This window comes from Alternaria triticimaculans (assembly GCF_023758025.1).
Source record: "Alternaria triticimaculans strain BMP 0046 chromosome Unknown scaffold_20, whole genome shotgun sequence".
In the NCBI taxonomy this organism is placed as follows: domain Eukaryota; kingdom Fungi; phylum Ascomycota; class Dothideomycetes; order Pleosporales; family Pleosporaceae; genus Alternaria; species Alternaria triticimaculans.
In genome coordinates, this window is record NW_026055977.1 from 95,855 (window position 1) to 116,442 (window position 20,588).

Consider the following 20,588-nt stretch of genomic DNA (forward strand, 5'->3'; position numbering starts at 1 on the left):
GTATGTGGGGAATTTTGATGGATTGGTGGATTGAGTCAAGGCTGAGGCAGTCGCGACGGGAGCGCGGGAAAGCGCGGGGCGAGGTCCACGAAGGCACGTGAAACCGTCAATGCCATAACATGTAACGTGATTCGACTACTCCCAGCAATTGCATGCGACATCTCGATCTCATGCGTACGTGTCGAAGCGGTGAAGCAAATACAGTTTGCGTCATTACTGCTCTACCTGCCCTCAGCCCTGCTTACGCCAACTGCGAGATTGTTGGTCAATTCAACACCAAGTCTAATGTGCCTGCAGCTGACAGTCGGCGAGACAATCTATTTCCGGCAGCCTCGCATTTGTTTTGATGCAGGGCGGACCTGGCAGCAAGCACCCATGACGCCATTTCGCAACGTGGTAATCAAAGGACGGCGCAGCCTTCACTTTTGGCAAAGCCATGAAACAAGGTCCTGCAGCTCGCCATTGTTGTCGCTGAATGAGTGGCAGGTTACCAGCATTATAGATGCAGGGTCCCCCATGGTGCTGGCGTAGTGGGAACTCGCAAGACGGGGCAGCAAGTCATCTGCTCGCATTGTCCTATCGGCTGACCAGATTCGGGCTGGCACCTTGATGCGCAGATCTACCCGCAGAAGGCGCGGCCAGGCTTCTAGACGGACTGCGACAGTCTGTGGTGTCTGGTGTCGCGATTCGAGGCTATTGATTGAGTTGTGCAAAGCGCGCCATGATCGAGAAGTTCAAAGTCTATTGAGTCAGGATCACATTGCTTTGTCCGCGGAACCTACTCGGCATCGGTCTGGGCCGCGCTCGTCGGCGCAAATGGTGAGGGGTACAGCGGAAGCGATATCCTGGGAGATTGACATGGCTGGCATTCAAGGCAAGAGACGGTATCAGGCGGCTGAGGTCAGATGGCAAGCCTGGCGGTAACAGCGCCGTCGAGAGATGAGGGTTGAGGGGTTTCTGGCATACCCCTCCCCCACAGCACGATAACGACGATAAGACACCCCGGGTTTCCGAAGGATGACCTCGACCAAACAGAAGATGGTGTGAAGCCTCATTGCCCCGTGAGCGACGGTGTGCGGAGAGCGTGGGAGATGTTCAGGTGGACAGGCGTCATGGTGTAGATGACCTAGTTATTTGACCAGCTGAGCACGGGGCTCGCTTTCACATGCTAAGACGAGGTGGTAATCGATAACATGGCGGGAACGTACCGCAGTGGGCTAACGACGCACACATCGCATGTTACCCGCTGCGAGACATGAGCTGCCCTGAGTGAACCTTCTAGTCGGCGCTGGTCCTTTGCAGCTCCACGCCAGTGGCGTCGACTACAGCCGCTTGATGGTGTCCATGTCACAAGACCATGAACGGGAACCGCCATTCCACAGAACTCGGTGAGCAGCCTGTCTTCGGTAGCCGCCGCTGACGGAGGGGGGGTTAGATCCATGCAGATGAGCACTCAATTCGGCCGCCACTGGCCGCGAAGGGCAGTTGAAGTGAATTGGGCTCTGGCAGGTCAAGCAGGGTCAAGCATAGTCGATTGGTGCGTCGATGATGGGTCAATTGCTGGAATGTGGAGCATGTGGGATAGTCATCTCTGCATTATCGACGGCGGTCAGACTGCACAATAGCGTAGTACGAGGAACGATGACGGAAGCGGTGACTCGGACAATGTCCACCGGAAGCGATCTGTAGAGGGGAAAGGCATTGGGCGCTGCGGTGACACGCTGGCTGGGAGGACTGGGAATTGACTGGAATCGGGTGCCAATGACATACTACGAGGCCTCAGTCGCTGCATCCAGGGCGCAATGAGGGCAGGCAACGTGTATGTAGCCCTGGAGCGCAGTGATGATGTGACGATGGGGACGGTTCATTCGGCCCCGATGGACTAGCCCGGTTTGCTGGGACGGAGCGACAGGTAATCGCCTGTGCAGTGACTCAATCTCTCAGACAGTCAGAGAGCATTGCGCGCTCCCAGCTCCGCCTCACGCGTCGCTGCGCAATTGGCCGCTCTCATTGGAGCCCCCTTCGTCTTCCTTCTATTCACTTCTTGGCCGCCCGCATTCGTCAGCTGCCGGCCGCGCGCAACGGGCGCTCCTCTTATGGATGATGCCTGGCCTGGGAGGATGAGAGCCTGCTGGCACGCGCCAACCGCACACCCTCTTTGTCTGGTTCGCTAGCACATGGGCCGCAGTGTCTCAAAGGACAGTCACACTGGCCTTGTCCATCCTGTAGCCTACTGAAACCCCCGACGCGCCTGGGTGGTGCTTCTTATAACCAGCCCGCTCACCCCGTCTGTTTCGGGACGACTAACCTACCACGCAATTCAATCGTCCTAACTCCGCACTGCTTTTTCAATTGTCACGACTGCCTGACTAATTGCCCGCTCGCATAACTGGTATAAGCAGTCGGTCGGACCATTCTGCCGGCTTCCACGGTCACGTTTGCGCCCGGGCACACCTGACAGCATAACTGTGGCGAAGCCGTTCGCTCAACCAAGGCTCCTACCCTCCACTCATACTCTACCATTGATCGCATTACCAACGCACCACGCTCCAGTGGCTGCCTGGACACATTCATATATCGCTACCGCCCCGACGTTGCGCTTTAACCAAAGGACAAACTTTCGCACCGCACCACACCGCAATGGCAAACTTGCACTATAAGACGCCCCCGAGCAATCGGCTCACCGTTTCCTCCCTCCTCTCGCCCCCTGAAATGAAGCGATCAGAGTCGTTTGGCACGTCAATTCCGCCTGCCTACTCTCAATCACCCTTCTCCTCCTTCAATTCAGCACCCTCGCAGTCTGCTGTGAAGACCGACTTCATGGCTATCCAGGCAGCAGCCGCCCACCGCATCGCCTACGCCTCCCCGCCAATTTCCCCATACGACACACAGGCACAGAAGGAGAACATGGAGAGCGCCGAGGAGCAGTGCACACGCGATCCCCAGCTGTTCGTCTCGGCTGATGCAGCGGCGCCAATTGCTCACATGCCGCTGTTCCCCGACGAGTCACCCGAGTCAGCCTCGCAAGATGTCATCACCGCGCACATGAAGACCCAAGACTATGCACAACTACAGAGCAAGCCGAGCCGCGCTGACTACGAATTGGTTGCCAAAGTCCGCTCCATTGTCTTCAGAGAGGCCTGCAACAACCCCAAGGCATGGTGGGCTCAAGAACGCGCCTTCGACAAGCAAATCGACGAGGTCCGTTCCGGCCGTGTGCAAAAGCGGCCAGCCTTGAAGAAGCTCGCCCCTGCGCCATCTTCAAAACTCCGCCAGCCCAAGGTCGCTGTTGCACGGCTGCCTGCTCGCGCCCCTCGTGCCGCACCCAAGGCTAAGCGCACGCCTCTTACTCAGATCCACGACTCATTCGACACCTCCCCCACCACCAAGTCAGCCTCCCCCAAGCCGGCACGGCCAGTCACCAACCGCGACGACTCTGACTACACTGCCATTCCCGACTACGCCCCACCCCTGGACACACTGCCCAAGGGCAATACCAAGGCGCTCAAGGCTGAGTGGAAAGGGCAAGCGCTCTCGCTCGCCGACGATCCCGATCGCGAGTTGCTGCACGAGGCTGAGTTGAACCTCGCTGGCACACTTCGCCTCAACTGCGCCACCTACCTCACCAGCAAGCGACGCATCTTCCAGGCCCGCATCGAGGCTCTCAAGATTGGCAAAGAGTTCCGCAAGACAGATGCCCAGCAGGCGTGCAAGATTGACGTCAACAAGGCTAGCAAACTGTGGCAGTCATATGACCGTGTAGGCTGGTTCAACCCCGACTACTTCCGCCAGTACCTCTGAGCCCGCATCGCATAGCCTTTCCCATTCTTTTTCCTCTTCTTGGTTACGATGCATCAAGTTGCACTTTGCATCTTGCGGCTCACCCGACTGGGTTCGCTTCTTTTGGATAAGACTGGTATGATTACAAGGAGTGATGGCTGTCCTCCTCCGCATGATATTACGAACGGCGTTTCGATGGGTTTTTATGGATACTATTGTTGGCATGAACAGGTGTTCGGGAGTGGATACTGTCCTCCCTCATGGCGTTTTTGGGCTTCTCGACTTTCCTTTTCTTTATCTAACGGCATGCGATACCCCTCAGCTCCCACCAACGAATGTTGTAGTCCCGTGTGGACATTGTCGCCGCAAATGCAGGCTTTCTATCATATTTAGTACTAGACCAGAATGCACTATCTCACATTACTTGAATGTTCTCCACAATGCATTTACGTGACTGATTGAATCTGCATTACAATGCTGTTAAAATGTCGCATGGCTCCTGTCGCGATGACGAGTCCGTGATACGTCCGTGAAAGGCTCAGGGTCTCGGGCGGGGATGCGTAAGCTCCACAGGCGTGCAGGCGTGGCGCGGCTGCTCTGTCACTAATTTGGGACAACGGCTTGGCCGACCTCAAACCCGCGCGTTCCCACGACTCCTCCCGCCCGCGACGACTACCTTTCACTCCACCAATCGACTCCGCCGAGTCGCGCGGAACCGCCCATCATGTCGCGCACACAGCAGGTCGAGCATACCGACTCCATCAGCAGCCAGGACCCCAGCCGCGACGAGCCGAAGAAGACCAAGAGCAGGAGGCCGCCGAGTAAGCCTGATATGGACATGCGCGAAGGAGGACGTTGCTGATGGGATACTAGATACTGCGTTCAGGCAGCAGCGCTTGAAGGCATGGCAGTAGGTGGAATCATGGCGGCAGATGGCAATACCCACGACTAACCGCGCATCAGGCCCATCTTAACGCCGAAGACCGTTCTGCCTCTCTTCTTCATCGTTGGAGTTATCTTTGCCCCCATCGGCGGGCTTCTTCTCTATGCTAGCGCGCAGGTCCAGGAGATCTCAATCGACTACACAAACTGCAACTCGACCGCGCCTGAAGTTCCCGTAGACTTCAATCCGAACGCCGAAAACCCGCTCAAATCGATACCCGGCGGCAGAGTATCCGCGACCTTCAGATCCAAAGAAGACCCCCAGGCCATGTGGGGTTGGGGTCGCGAGAACTACACCTTCGAATCCGGCGTCGAGCAGGAGACAAACGTGTGCATCCTCAGCTTCAACATTCCGGAAGACATCAAACCGCCGATCCTTTTCTACTACCGCCTCACAAACTTCTACCAGAACCACCGCCGCTACGTCAAGTCTGTCGATATCCAACAACTCAAGGGTGATGCGCGTAGTGCCAGCGACCTCAGCTCGGGCGATTGCTCGCCGCTGGACGTAGACTCCGAGACAGGCAAGCCGTACTACCCCTGCGGTCTCATCGCCAACTCCATGTTCAACGACACATTCAGCCAGTTGACGCTCGCCAACCCCGCGGGTGGAACAAATGCCGGTGGCCAGAACTACACCATGACTGTGGAGGGAACTTCATGGAGCCACGAGGGTGATCTGTACGGCGAGACAAAGTACAAGCCTGAGGATGTTGTCCCACCACCGAATTGGCAGGAACAATACGAGAATGGGCGTTATGGTGACAAGCTGCCTAACCTGCATACCTGGGAGCAATTCCAGGTCTGGATGAGGACCGCGGGTCTGCCTACGTTCAGTAAATTGTACCAGCGTAACGACAAGGATGTTTTGACTGCTGGTACTTACCGTCTTAAGATCTATGACCGTACGTTTTTCCCATCTCTCTTCCCTCTCCCTTCCTCTCTTTACCCTTCCTCCCCTCTCCCCTCTCCCAAACCTCCTCTCATACTAACACCCCCCAGGCTACCCCGTCGACAAATACAGCGGCACAAAATCCATCCTCATCTCCACACGCACCGTCATGGGCGGCAAGAACCCTTTCCTCGGCATCGCATACCTCGTTGTCGGCGGTATCTGTATCTTGCTCGGAGCGGTCTTCTTGGCTACGCATCTGATCAAGCCGCGCAAGTTGGGGGATCATACGTATTTGACTTGGAATAATGATCAGCCTAGTAGTGCTACTACGACGGGGAGGGCTGGTGGTGCGTAGATGAGCGATGTGTATGGGCTCAGCGGCCCTTGAGGCTCGGCGTGAGCTGGGCGTCTTCTCCTTGCTGTTTAGGCTGGTATCGTACTGTACGTATATCATAAGCCTTTCTTGTTGGGCGGTTTGGGCGTTTGGGTGTTTTGAGAGCGTAGGGACTAGAGTATAGTCGTTTTTTATTGACATTATCCAATTTCATCATGTTCGAATACTTTGATGTTGCGCGCACTCATATAGGTATTGGGGGCATGTCATTGCTATCAATGATGATTCAATGGCCTATGTTGGATTATCTCATCGATCTTACCACCTGGTTCTCCAGTAGATTAAGGTTAAGACGTGTTGGCATCGTGCTATGTCGATTTCACCCGGCATTCCTCATGTTCACAGTCCTTGGGGCTTCGTGGGATCCTAAGCCTGCTGCGGAGTACCTAGGTAGAGTCGTAAAGTCGGAGGCACTGATAGCACTGGCACGTGACGAGCCTTGGCAACCTTGGAAGTCTCCTGGTGCCCGCGCGTCTCAGAGAGCCTCCAGCACGGACGCGCCAACACTCCTCTAGTAATCAACAGCCTGCGCATCGCACTGTCTACATCACTACACGCGCTCTTAGGTTTCTCGACCTGTAGCATGATGCTGTCGCACGATGGTCATATCTCAGCCTTGCCCCGCCTTCTGCAGCGGACGCCACGCTGCAGGCGGGCTGTGCCTTCTGCCTTGGGTGGGTGTTGAAGATGCAGCCTGCCCCAACGATCAGCGCTGACCGACCAGCCTTCCTTACTTCTACTCTGACTTAGCAAGCCCTGCTACCACTGGCAGTAACTAATCATCAGAACCTTTATATCTTTCCTAATGATTAGCTCGAACCAGGATCAGACTGCAGTTTGAGTCGAAGGCGCACTCTATTGCTTTCTTTCTCGAGAGAACCCCTCTATACTGTTCTTTTGCGCACGCACACCTGCGTCCAAAACTCGATGCGATGCGGCTACTGTACACGACAGGCGATGGACAGTTCAGATTTACGAAAGACATCATCCGTGCTGAGGAGATTCCACCCTATGCGATTCTCTCACACACCTGGGGTGATGAAGAGGTGGTCTTTGACGACGTGAAGTCGTCTGGTGTGCAAGATATCGCAACAGACAAGAAAGGCGGTTGGGACAAGATCCGCTTCTGCGCACGACAGGCGAAGCTTCATGGCTTAGAACACTTCTGGGTGGACACTTGCTGTATCGACAAAGCAAACAATACAGAGCTTACGGAAGCGATCAACTCGATGTTTCGCTGGTATCAGAATGCGAACAAGTGTTATGTCTACCTTCCAGACGTCGAGGGCAAGTCTTCAATGGAGGAAGGCAGACCGTCCTCGGCATGGAAGGCAGCCTTCAGAGCAAGCAGATGGTTCACTCGAGGTTGGACGCTCCAAGAACTTATAGCTCCGCGTTCCGTCGAGTTCTTTTCTAGAGATGGAACACGTCTGGGGGACAAGGAGTCGCTGGAACAGACCATACATGAAGTCACGAAACTGCCTCTTGAAGCTTTGTCAGGGAGAGAGATGTCAAAGTTTGGATTTGACGAACGTTTCTCGTGGGCACAAGATCGTCAGACGACACGCGAAGAGGATGGAGCCTACTGCCTGCTAGGTATCCTCGGTTGCTCCCTACCACCGATTTATGGCGAAGGCAAAGAGAAGGCAATGAAGCGACTTAAAAAAGAGGTCCAGGGAGAGGAGAGGCTTATCAAGATACGCAGCTGGCTTTCGGCGCCCGACCCATCTATCAATTACCAAAAGGCGCACAATCAGCGGCAGACTGGGACAGGGCTATGGTTACTACAGCACGAAACTTTCTTGAAATGGAAGGAAGGCGCAGCGTCGCGATTATGGCTCTATGGGATACCAGGATGTGGAAAGACCATCCTGAGCTCTACTGTTGTTGAGCATCTGCAGCACCACTGCGGTGACGACAAACGTAAGGTGACGGTGTACTTCTACTTTGACTTCAATGATGCACAGAAGCAGATTCCAGAGCTCATGCTTCGCTCATTGCTACACCAGCTCTTGCAGCATACGACGACGGTACCCGACGCTGTCGACGCATTATTCTCGTCCTGCGGAGACGGACAGCAACAACCACCGCTGCATAAACTTCTGACAGTGGCACCAGAGGTGATGCTACAATTTACGCATGTATACATCGTTCTTGATGCCCTCGATGAGTGTACAGAGCGCGGAGAGTTGACGAAGATGCTTGAAAAAGTGGCTGGATGGAAGCTTGAAAATACACATCTCCTCATGACGAGCCGGAAAGAGCGAGATATCGAAACATCTTTGGAGACTTTCGTGGTACCAGATGACATGATTGGTCTTCAAAGAGACGTAGTGGATGCAGACATATTACAATTCGTTCGACAAAAGCTGGGTGACGATAAACGGCTGGCAAAATGGAACAACAACGCCGAAGTCAGGCAAGAGATCGAGACAGCACTGATGCAAGGGGCACAAGGAATGTACGTGTACCATATTACCTTGGAAGGAGCTTAATCTAACCGTGTAGGTTCCGATGGGCTATATGTCAACTTGACGTGATCGCAGAGTGTCGCAATCTAGCGATGTTACGGAAGTCGCTTGCTACCTTACCGAAAACGCTAGACCAGACATACGACCGCATTCTCACAGCCATCAGCGAAGACGACCGCGTGTACACAATTCGGATTTTGCAATGGCTCACGTTTTCTGCCAGGCCGCTCTCTCTTCGAGAGGTTGCCGAAGTTGCCGCTATCGATGTTGCGCGCGAGCCCGCGTTCGATCATGACGAAGTGCTAGTGGATCCTCTGGAAGCGTTAAAAATTTGCTCCAGTCTGGTCACCATTGTAGTGAAAGAGTCGATTTTCTTCGAGCCAGGCATGCGGATCGTCACCCTAGCACACTACTCGGTCCAAGAGTACCTTATCTCAGAAAGGATCATACAAGGTCCGGCAAAGCAGTACAGCATGAAAGAGATCGAATGTCACAAAGCAATGACGATAGGCTGCTTGTGGTACCTAAATCGTTTCCAGCAACCGTTAACCGATGAAGTCTACTACGCTTCAGCGCTCGCAGAGTACTCCGCACAATCCTGGAGCGATCATCTCCAGAAGACAGGAGACGGGGAGGAAGAAATGAGTCGACTGGCAATGACTCTTTTGCTCACGAACGCCCCCGCATTTGTCAACTCGATCCGAATTTACAATCCGGAAACTGAGGAATTTTACACATTCCGATCAAGTGAACAAAGAATCGGAGCACCTCTTTACTACGCATCATTTCTTGGCCTAATCTCGATAACCAGACTGCTCTTGGGTCAAGACGTCGATGTCAACGCGAAAGGTGGACTCCACGGTAGCGCGCTACGAGCAGCCTTGGGCGAAGGACACTTAGTAGTTGCTGAACTACTAGTCAATGCGAAGGCCGACGTCGACGCTGAGGATGAAGCTGGGGAAACTGCATTATATGACGCTATATACAACGACGACGAGGCGATGGCCAAGTTCCTGATCGATGCAGGCGCCGACATCAACAAGCTAGTGGTAGGTCGCTATGCAATACAGGATGCTTCAGAAATGGGCAACGAGATTCTGGTCACGATGCTCATAGATGCAAAAGCGAATGTCAGCGTTCGGGATGAACATGGCGACGATGCACTCACAATAGCATTACATGGACATCACAAAGCAGTAGTCAAGCTACTGATTGATGCTAGCGCCAACGTCAATACGCGAGACAAAGATGGCCGTAGTGCACTACAAATTGCTTCAAGCAACGGCGACGAGGAGGTAGTCAGGCTGTTGATAAAGGTGGGCGCAGATGTGAACGCTCCTGGTAACGAATACTCCGGTCATGCACTACTAGCTGCTGCAGAAGGTGGTCATACAGCACTTGTTGAGTTGCTACTCGACGCAGGCGCTGATGTGAACGCTCCTGGTAACAAATTCTCCGGTCATGCACTACTAGCTGCTGCAGAAGGTGGTCATACAGCAATGGTTGAGTTGCTACTCGACGCAGGCGCCGATATTGATGCCCAGCATGCAGAGTGGGGTAGTGCGCTACACGGTGCAGTCAGATCATCACAAGAAACGACAGCGGAAGTGTTACTTAGAAGGGGTGCTAGCGCTGCGTCGGACATGCAGTCAAAAGGTGTTATGAATCACGCTATCGACGATTCAGAGTGTACACCTTCACTCGTCAGGTTATTGCAACAGTACAGCGTTCCATTGGACGCTATCGACGCTGAAAACATGACTCCTTTACATTATTGTGTAAAGTTTGGGCACGAAGTCATCGCGAAGCAGCTCATCGACGCGGGAGTACCAATTGACTCGAAAGTTCGTCGTCGGGCACGGCCCAGCAAAGTCGGCATATCAGGGAATAATACAGCGGGAGCTGCGATACCAATTTCAGCATCCATCTCAGCAGGCCTAACGCCTTTGCATTTTGCCGCCTTGAGAGGGAGGCGCTTAATGACCAAGTTTCTGTTGGCGCATGGCGCCGACCCCAATGCCCTTTCTGAACACGGTGAAACTCCCTTACATCTTGCGCTACGTGCAACAATACTTGGGCACGAATGCGGAGATAATTGGGATCAAGTAAGATTCAGAAATCCTCATGCGCACAATGAGACACTTGATGCATTATTGGCAGATCCAAGGACGTCTGTGACAGCAGCAGATGATAAAGGTGAAAGCGCTCTACACTGCGTTCGCTACGGGAGACCAGGAAGCGCGATATTGGTTCAAAGGCTCATATCTAGAGGAGCCGACCCACACTTGGTCAACTCGAGCCAACAAACTCCACTACATCTTGCCTCTCAAGATTTTGACAACGATTCAGTCAAAGTTCTGCTCAGGATGGGTGCGAACGTGCCCCCAGGCAACGAAGATCTTATCGATGCACTTAATCACGCCATGGGAATTGGAAATCCCGAAATCCTGATTGGGTTTCTCCAGAGTGAACAAGCAAAGGCAGCTACGCTGATAACATCGAAGGACAAGAATGGACGAAATGTGCTGCACCGTATGTTCTGGGCAGAGTGGCACGAAATTGAGACGGTTCAGTGGCTACTTGATCACGGCGCAGACGGTTCAGAGTTGGATAATTTCGGAGTTTCTCCGCTAGCGCAGTATCTCAAGAGCCATAGCTCGACTCTCGATGTTGAAATATGTCGGTCGCTCCTTGACACAAGAGAGGCTGCGTCCTTCGTCGGCCACGAGGGGCAAACCCTAGGGCACTTCTGCGCTAAAAGATTCGATTTCAGGCTCGCTATGCTCGAAGTCTTCGACGAAGGCGGTGTTGACCTGACGAAAAGGGACTGCCGCGGAAGAACTGTAATACACTATGCCATTCTGTACAACACTCTCACCGAACAGGTGTTGAGGTATCTTGTAACAGCGATTGGTATCAATCCAGATGAACAAGATCATCAGGGCCGTACCGCCTTGCGATACGCCGTCGAGAAGGCCGATTCAGTTTGCGACCGCGACTCCTTGGACTTCAAACGATTGCAAAAAAACATATCCTTGCTGTCAGAGTTGCGGGAAAGAGAAGGACCACCCTTGTTTGCCCAACCAGGTTCTTCAACCCACCTTCCCAATACCTCTCTTCCACTCAACCCAAATGGGAACCGAATGCAATAGCTTAGCTCCTGCACTGGCCTGCACTCTCTACCTTGCGCATTATTCTAATTCCCAAATCGACCAAGGCCCATCAATCGACTCTCTGGAAAGCGACTCAGACTCCAGATCACCAGCACCATTGCCATCAGCATCTCGGTCTTTTTACTGTACGCAAATGAGCCAGAAGCGAAGCACCCATCACTGTCTGGAATAACTACTGACAGCCTACGGCTTCGCGAAGAAGGAAAGTAGCAGAATGGAGCAGTGTACGCGATGCAGACAGACGCAACGCGTGAAACCATGGCAATTTGATGTGATCTACCTCAATTTCTCCCCTGGTTGCTACCGGCTCTTGCTGCGCCTTGAATGAAGGAAGAGAGAGACCGAGGGGAATCGAGGCTAAGTATCGGGGACGGAAGACAAGACGAAACAAGCAGAGGGATGCCTGAGAAGAGGAAGATCAAGGCACGAGCAGATAGTGCAGGAAGGGGGGATGAAGGACGCGGAAGAAAAGAGAAGGATGTTTGGGAGAGGATTAGATGTACGGGATCCGTGTGTAGCTGTGCAACAGCGTCACACTTACTTTCTTTCCTGCTTTCCCATATAACGTATTCGCAAACCACGATGGTGAGGGTCCGTTTCCGTTCTCTATTCTTGTATCGAAGACAGGCTGCCATGCAGCTACTGCGAGACAAAGTTAGTCCTCTCAACACAGCCTCTTCGCCCTTGACTTCACCGCGACTTCTCTACAATTCCAACATCAAGACATTCCAACTGGTGGAATCCCACCTCGTGCAGATACACACGTCGTGAAATTAGTGCTCCGAGCATTGCGCCGGCACCACGCATAACGCCGAACCACGCGACGAGCTGTACCGCGCATTACGCCGTACCTACTGTGTGCAGACTAGACTACCTCGCTTGCAGCGATCTATGAAGTTGTCTTTGAGCTACCATTGGGTGAAGCTCCGAGGTTTTATATTGCGCGGACAGAATGGTGGTTGATGGAGCGCAGGTCGAAGCATGCGGAACGGCGGTGAAGTACCTCGAGAAGGAGCGAGGGTGTTTGGGAAGTAGTTGGCAATGCGAATGCGAATGCGCTGTCAACAGCATCAAGTGTCAGAAAGAAAAGCTTTCGCAGCGACGCCAAGTGTGGAGAAATCATGAGCTTGTTTGGTTTCTTCGAAGTTCGCTGGCCTCAAACATGCGGAGGTTGGTTCAAAACAGGGGTCCGGCCCGACAGCACGTTCAAAGATCCGAGAAAGACCTGAACATCTTCGTGCATCCGCGCTCGTTTCGTGATGATCTGGACTCGCTATCTGATCTTTTCATTTACATGAGGGCTAAAGGCGATCAGTAAGAGGCAGACATGGCTAATATTGACTCGCTCGACGGTGATAAGAAGGACGTCGTCCACTGTCTATCTCGTCAACCCGCATTCCCGTCATCTCCAACTTGAACTCGCACGCGAAAACTCTCATCCCGATATCCTACGCGACCATCACAATGCAGATCTCCGCACTTATCCTCCTCTTCACAGCCACGGCCTCCGTCTCCGCTTGGGTGAGTAACTACCAACCCTACCACCCCCACTCCCCCATGTTCAACACGCCAACTAACACCCCCACCCCTCAGCAATGTTTCGACCACGACGAGCACTTCACCACCAACCACGCCCAACTAGCTGAGGGCAGCGACCCCAACAACCAATGGGGATACTGCCCATCCAAGACAGGGTGCTGCGCAGATGGTAAAACATGGTACGCGTGCAAGAACGTAAGTTTTCGCCTCTTCTCAACTAGACTATGCTAGTGTGAGCGGTATGCTGATGATGATGGATAGGTATGCAAGGGTGGTGCTGCGTGCAGCGTGTCTGGCGGCAAGACATCTTGCTAGAACATCACGCCGGTTCGCACGTAGCTAGCTTTGGAATGCTTTTGAAGATATCAAGTTAAATCGAATGTGAATAGCTTCTGTATAGTCAACTTGAGCTCGTGTAATTCGAGTGCGAGGTTCAAGACGTCAGGACTTTTCTCTTACTAGACCAAACTCTGCCTAAGTACCTTGCGGTCGGGCAAAGCTTATCGCCTTATCTTATATCTTATATCTTATATCTTATATTATAATTAGCTATATCTTATACTTAGCTATATCTTACGCTTAGCTATATCTTATACTTAGCTATATTTTACGCTTAGCTATATTTTATACTTAGCTATATTTTATACTTAGCTATATTTTATACTTAGCTATATTTTATACTTAGCTATATTTTATACTTAGCTATATTTTATACTTAGCTATATTTTATAGTTAACTATATTTTACTATTAACTATATTTTACTATTAACTATATTTTACTATTAGCTATATTTTATATTTTATTATTATAGCTTATTTTTAAGCTACTAAGCTTAAAACTATTACTTAAGCTACTTATTTATATAAGTAGATAAAAAGCTTATTTTTTTATAAATTTAATTTATAAAAAAGTACTATAAGCTTTAAGTTATTAAGTAGATAATATAATTATTTTAAATTTTAAATTTTAGATTTTATTTTATAGTACGCTATATTTTATAGTACGCTTTATTTTATAGTATACTTTATCTTAAATCTTAAATCTTATATCTTATATTTTATTTTACGCTTAGCTATATCTTACACTTAGCTATATCTTACACTTAGCTATATTTTATATCTTATATCTTATAGTGAGCTACAACTTTATTAAAGCTACCGCAACAGAACTGTATACCAAAGTACAATCTTAACAACAAGCCCGAACAAGACTAGACAGCAGTCTAAGTCAAATGCACACTCTACTCTTTCGACCAGCTACGTCGTATATCTCATCTCGCATCTTATCTCGCAGCTAGCTGTCTTCTTCTGCCTCTCGTGCTCGAGCCCAAGTAGTCTTCTCGCAAGCGACTTTAGTTCAATACAAGAACACCGCAGTTAGTTATATCTTAGAGCTTATGTTTTACGTCTTGTCGCACCTTTAGCAACATCTCACATAGCAGATATCACGGTTAGCTACGTCTTGCATCTTATATCTCACCTTCAGCCACGTCTCATATCTCATATCTTACCTTGCGCCACATCTCACGGTAATATCTCACGGTGATATCTCACGGTTATATCTCACGGTCAGCCACATCTCACCACCTTAATCCCAACCCCATTCCAGCCACACGACTGCGTAGACAATACGCACAACAATTGTATAGCAGCAATACACCCGTTTCCGCACATGCCCATATCCCCTCGTGATGTGCTACTAAACTGATCGTATTTAATCAATGCGTTGGTTAAATACGATCAGTTTAGTAGCACATCACACGACGACATAAACAAGATACGTATACTCGGTGTATGCATTACATTAAAAGGATCTAGGACTCTTAGGTTCGTAATAATACAGTTGACATCCCAGTCTTCCACGTTGCCACCAGTCCACATAACCGCTTTCCGATCTAGCTAACCAGCATGAACAGCCCGAGAGCAGGGTATGTCATCTGGAACCAATTCATGTCCAGCCCATTGATCGAATCCATCTGGTACCCAACCCGTTGAACGGCTTCGCAAGGAAAGCTAGCGACGTTGTATTGATGAGCAGGCTCGATGAGTTGTACGACACCGACGAGACTTGAGTTGCCAACACTCTGCATCGAAACGGTGTCGGGAACTTGGTTGGCGAGGCGAGACACGCTGATACCACCCGGAGTACGAATTTGAACGGGTGCTGTTTCGGGTATGGGGAAGGGCGGGGGCATGTGTAAAGCCAAAGTGCAAGTTTTGCCGGCGAACTCAGGACGAATATCGTAAACGAACACGGTTGATATGGTAGGTGATAGCTGGGCAGTGTATCCGTTGCCGATCACCTTGGTAGGGTCGGCCTTATCGATGGGAATGAGCTGATGGGGGTATTCGAATGGTTCTTGGAGAGGGGTGAAAGTTGGTTGCGGTAGGCCTTCGATAAGCTCAAGACCAATTCCAGTGGACGAAGCGGAAGGCGATGCTGAAATCTGAGCTGTTGGAGTCGGCCGATCAAAGCTGATTACTGGAATGGTGACGATTGTGGGCTGGGATGTCGGAGCATTTACTGAGACATATTAGCTTCTGACTGTTTGGTTTAAGAGTTCCTCAGCCCTCTTACTCGTCGACCCAATACCCGTTGACATCCCAATACTGCTGCTACTGCTCGAAGGCTCCTTCCCATAGCCATTAGTCCGTGCAACCCCGTATGGGGAAGGAACGGAACAAAGGCAATTGCAAGAAACCGACAAGAGCGCAGACAAGGTATACAGGAACGACGACAGGATAGGTGACAAGAGGAACATTGGAAGGTACTAGCTTACCTTAGTGCATGTGCCCGATCCGCTCTGGCAACCGGTACCGCAGTGTCCGGCAGTGTTTCCGCACCATCCGTACTGCGAGCAGCAGTTACCGAATGGCGAGCCAGCGCAAGTGGCACCTCCCTGAGATCCGCAAGTACCATCGGTGGAGACCTTCTTGGACGGGTTGCTGGGTGCGGAACCAGCAGGGCAAGAAAGGTCGAACAGAGGCTTCACCTGCATCAAGTCACCCGCAGGCTTGATGCCGAACGAGGGGACGGGGTTGCCGTACTGGACATCCTGGAGGATGTAGTACCACAGGTTGACGTTGTCCTTGACGAGCTGGCAGGTAACGTCCTCCCAGTAGATGCGGGCATTATCCGCACTGGGCTTACCCTGGTTGAGTGTCTCGCCGCTAACGGGCCATCCAGTCTCGGTAACCCAGACGGGCTTGCCCTTGGCAGCGGCAACAGTCTGGTGGTAGGCGTCGAAGAAGAGCTGGCTGCCGGATCCGACGTTGTTGTTCATGGTGGTCTGGAAGTAGGGGTAGGCGTCCATGCCGATGAAGTCGACGGCCTCAATGACGGGGTTGTTGGTAGCGTTGACGTAGACGGTCCAGGTGTCGACGTGACCGATGGGCTTGCCCTGGAGAGCAGTGCCGCGGATGGCATCACGGGTCTGCTTGATGTAGTTGACGAGCTCCTGGGGCTGAGCACCGGCGCCGGACTTGTTCTCGATACCAGTGGGGGTGACACGGTAGAGATCCTCACTGCCAACGGAGATGCCCTCAACGAGGTCAGTGAAGGCAGTGCCGTAACGAGCAATGGCGGCCTTGAGAGCAGTAATCTCGTTGTTGAAGTTGGCCTGACCGGCGGAGGCCCACATGCCGAGGAGGAGACCGGTCTTGGTGTTGATAGCAGCCTGGATGGCTTCAATGACGTCGGTCTGGGTGCCGTGCTGGATCATGGTGTACAGACGGGCGCTGGTCCATCCATTGGTGCCAGGAAGCTGCTTGGCGGCGTTGAATTCATATTCAAAGTCGGCCTGCACCTTGGCCTGGTTGTTGTTGAAGTTGGCGCCGTAGTTGAAGCCCTTGATGGCAGCGTTGGCCGAGGTCAAGAGGCCTGCAGCGGCGAGGATGGTGGAGGAGACGCGCATGATGTTGGTATTAGGAGGAAGAAGACGATATTAAAAACGTAGAATGAAGTCTTGAGAAGTGAGAAAGGTGCGAGAGAGCGGCGTGGGCGAGGAATGGTGAGCAGGACGCAGCGAAGTATTTATTCACCGGTGACGTTTTGCTGGATCTAGACGTCGCTGCCGTCTGAAGGCTATTCATCGGACGTGCATTAGCCGCACGGTCACAGCTAATTAGTGCCTTCTCGAACGAGCAGGCACGCAGGAACGCGGATGCCGGCGGTGATCCCAACCCTGAAGCCTGGTCAAGCAATCTTGGCATGCAGGCTCTTCAACAGCAGCCTTCATGCCATCCCCAACACTCACATCCTTCGTTCGTTGCTGCTTTCATCGCAGTCGTCGACGGTTGAAGCTCACCAAGCATTCTAGAAGGCCCGATGCGGCAAGACAGGGAACGACCCTTTCGCCCCGTCCTCGCTAATCATTGGCCCATGTGGAGAAGCAATACTCAACGGCCAGACAGCGACGTCAAGCCCCGGCATAGGGTCGTATCCGGATAAAAATAACCCAGCATCGACATCATCCCCGCCGCGGGAGATGAGCTGCACATCTCATGATGAGCGTGCAACATGGCACACGCGGATTTATCGAAAATCGTCGACACCTGTGTGGCTGATCAGGTCAATAGTTTGTCCATTAACACGAGTGCGACACCCTCATGCGAGTGTGTGGTAGACGCATGTTCCCGTGTCATCCGTTGGCGTTGCGCACTACCGTGGTTGTGAGCTCGTTGTTGACAGCGCCGAATGCACCATCCATCATGGTCGCAGGCCGAGATTCCAGAATATGGTGACGTGGATAGCGCTGCTGGTCCGAACTCAGGAGAAACGGTGCCGACGCCAGGCACATTCGATCCGAGCTATGACGCGCATCATCGGCTTTGAATCCGCGGATGCGGGAGGCAAGAATTTGAAGTTCAGGCGCGAAGTTGATGTTGGAAAGGCAAAGGATGCGGAGAATAACTCCAGCGGTTTGGTGTCTTGGAAGGCGTTTCGTCCCGGCGCCATGCGTCAATGTCACGAATCGGTACGCTAAGCTTTACCCTTACCACAGCTTCGATATGTCGATGGAAGCTTGGTTAATCGATTAGGCACTCGGAGCACTCTGCGACATCGACAAATTTGGAGATAACGGGTGGATATCGTGGCTGTGAGGTCGCTTGCAGACATTGCCGTGTTCTATCGGGATTCTAGCCACGCGCACGGTACCCAACGAGAAGCTGCCCGAAATTGCGGACGACATGATTGTGGCACGAGCAGATACCTGCGTTGGGGTTACGCGGAGTACCTGCATAGCCAGGTGACTTGACCTGACTGTACGACTGATACTGAGATAACTCATCATCTTACCCTCAGGCGCGTGTGGCCAAGATCACTCCGTTAAAGTTGACAGCATGACTTCGGCGAGACTAAACTGCGATACAGGTGGTTTATTAGGTGTAGCTCCATGACTACATCAACTACCATTCTAAAGTTCAGCAGCATCTGAGTACTATATTGTAGCATTCCATGGGTATTACCAATAGGTTGGCAAAGCGCGGTGGCGAATTGATTGTCAGACTGCGATGAGAACGCTCCCGGAGATACAACTCTTTCGTGGAGATATCTCAGACGCAATATTGCTTGGTGACAAGAAGCGGTGAGCTACTTTTCCAGTATTTCCTTGAAATTGGTGACAGACGATGTACCGATGGAGGGCAGTCGATAGATGCGACTGCAAAGGTCCACCGTCGCTTGTTATGGTTCAGCTTTCTGACACCTATCCAACATTATGACTGTAAATTTTGATGTATCTGGTAGTTGTGTTAAGAGAGTGAGAATGCTGAAGGCGGAGTTGAGTATCAGATGGAAGTCTTGGCATCCCGCCCTAGCGCGATGTCGCGGTTCATGTTGCCTGAAGCTCTCTCTAGCTAGAGAAACATCCAAGCCGCCAACACAACTCCGCAACACCTCACCGCCGCCTATACGCCCCCAATCTCGACTTCCCTGTTCGAGACACACTTGGATATCTCACCAAAAACCTTCATCACTTCACCGCACAAACAGCCGCCATGGTACGCCTCATTGAACCCCGCTGGAGCTCTTGTACTAACATGAGCAGTTCATAGCACGAAGCGAATATGGTAAGCTTTCCAAGACGATTATACAGCAGAATATATACTAACTAAAACTCTAGACCGTGGTATCAAGTTCGTCCACCCCGCGCCTCCCACTACAAGCCCGCCCGCTTACACATCCACAGCACCTTCTCGCCCGAAGGCCGTCTCTTCCAAGTCGAATACTCGCTCGAAGCCATCAAGCTCGGTTCAACAGCGATAGGCGTACGTCCCTACATCCCCCCTCCCCATCACACCGGCAAATCCCCAAACTCACAACACACAGGTCGCAACCGGCGAAGGCGTAATCCTCGGCGTAGAGAAGCGCGTCACCTCGACGCTCCTCGAAACCAGCTCCGTAGAGAAGATTGTCGAAATCGACCGCCACATCGGATGTGCCATGTCGGGTCTGCAAGCCGATGCCCGCAGCATGATCGAGCACGCGCGTGTCGAGAGCCAGAACCACGCTTTCAACTACGCCGAGCCACTTCGCGTTGAGAGCTGCACGCAGGCGATATGTGATTTGGCGCTGAGATTTGGTGAGGGTGCTGAGGGCGAGGAGAGCATCATGAGTCGGCCGTTTGGTGTCGCGCTGTTGATTGCGGGTTATGATGAGGATGGTCCGAGTCTGTATGTCACTCCTTCCCATCTTCCTATCATGTCTTCTCCTACAACATCCCCAGCTCTAGCTCTAGCTCTAGAACTGGGATCACAAACTAACACCCCCCAGCTACCACGCCGAACCCTCAGGCACATTCTACCGCTACGACGCCAAAGCCATCGGCTCCGGCTCCGAGGGCGCCCAAGCCGAACTCCAGAACGAATTCCACAAGTCGCTTACGCTCCCCGAGGCCGAGGTGCTCACGCTCAAGACGCTCAAGCAGGTCATGGAGGAGAAGCTGGATAGCAAGAATGTGCAGTTGGCTAGTGTGACCAAGGACAAGGGCTTCAGGATCTACACTGATGAGGAGATGGCTGAGGTTGTTGGAAGGCTGCCGACGAACTAAGCGATTGATGGGGGGATGAGAGGATGGCTGGGGAAAGTGGTATATGGGATGGCATATGATAGCATCTTGATAGATGTGCGAGTCACGCGAAAATGAAGCAATGACCAAATATCTTGGAGTTATGAGTGGCGAATTGTCATACGGCATCAACGAGCTCGTGGTGACGTCTGGCAATCGAGTAGGTCGTGGATCAAGATACAATAAAGCACGTATGCAGACCTCAACATATCCAAGCCAGAAGTACGCCACATCATCACAAATACAGTCACCCCAAGCATATTCAATATGTCAACAAAGACAAAAGCGGTCTATTTCCCCATCTGCAGTAAAGCCAATTGTCC

The 20,588-nt window shown here is 52.0% G+C and overlaps 5 protein-coding genes across 5 annotated transcripts; 4 read left to right on the forward strand and 1 right to left on the reverse strand.

The window, feature by feature from the left end:
• Window positions 1-2,640: 2,640 nt before the first annotated feature.
• Window positions 2,641-3,801, forward strand: J4E78_009341 (uncharacterized protein; the record flags this gene model as incomplete). Its single annotated transcript, XM_049369934.1, has 1 exon — window positions 2,641-3,801. One exon carries the CDS (start codon window positions 2,641-2,643, stop codon window positions 3,799-3,801), a length of 1,161 nt encoding a protein of 386 aa, XP_049218243.1.
• Window positions 3,802-4,504: 703 nt separating this feature from the next.
• On the forward strand, window positions 4,505-5,972 carry J4E78_009342 (uncharacterized protein; the record flags this gene model as incomplete). Its single annotated transcript, XM_049369935.1, has 4 exons — window positions 4,505-4,601; window positions 4,654-4,690; window positions 4,744-5,627; window positions 5,725-5,972. The coding sequence occupies 4 exons, from the start codon at window positions 4,505-4,507 to the stop codon at window positions 5,970-5,972; spliced, it is 1,266 nt and encodes a 421-aa protein (XP_049218244.1).
• A 374-nt stretch (window positions 5,973-6,346) lies between these two features.
• Window positions 6,347-11,634, forward strand: J4E78_009343 (uncharacterized protein; the record flags this gene model as incomplete). The annotated part of the gene is made up of 4 exons (XM_049369936.1): window positions 6,347-6,473; window positions 6,966-8,472; window positions 8,520-10,258; window positions 10,832-11,634. The coding sequence occupies 4 exons, from the start codon at window positions 6,347-6,349 to the stop codon at window positions 11,632-11,634; spliced, it is 4,176 nt and encodes a 1,391-aa protein (XP_049218245.1).
• Window positions 11,635-15,090: 3,456 nt separating this feature from the next.
• J4E78_009344 (uncharacterized protein) lies at window positions 15,091-17,109 on the reverse strand (the record flags this gene model as incomplete). Its single annotated transcript, XM_049369937.1, has 2 exons — window positions 15,091-15,699; window positions 15,976-17,109. The coding sequence occupies 2 exons, from the start codon at window positions 17,107-17,109 to the stop codon at window positions 15,091-15,093; spliced, it is 1,743 nt and encodes a 580-aa protein (XP_049218246.1).
• Window positions 17,110-19,195: 2,086 nt separating this feature from the next.
• Window positions 19,196-20,247, forward strand: PUP2 (proteasome component pup2; the record flags this gene model as incomplete). The annotated part of the gene is made up of 6 exons (XM_049369938.1): window positions 19,196-19,198; window positions 19,246-19,267; window positions 19,321-19,333; window positions 19,387-19,465; window positions 19,527-19,870; window positions 19,971-20,247. The coding sequence occupies 6 exons, from the start codon at window positions 19,196-19,198 to the stop codon at window positions 20,245-20,247; spliced, it is 738 nt and encodes a 245-aa protein (XP_049218247.1).
• Window positions 20,248-20,588: the final 341 nt, after the last annotated feature.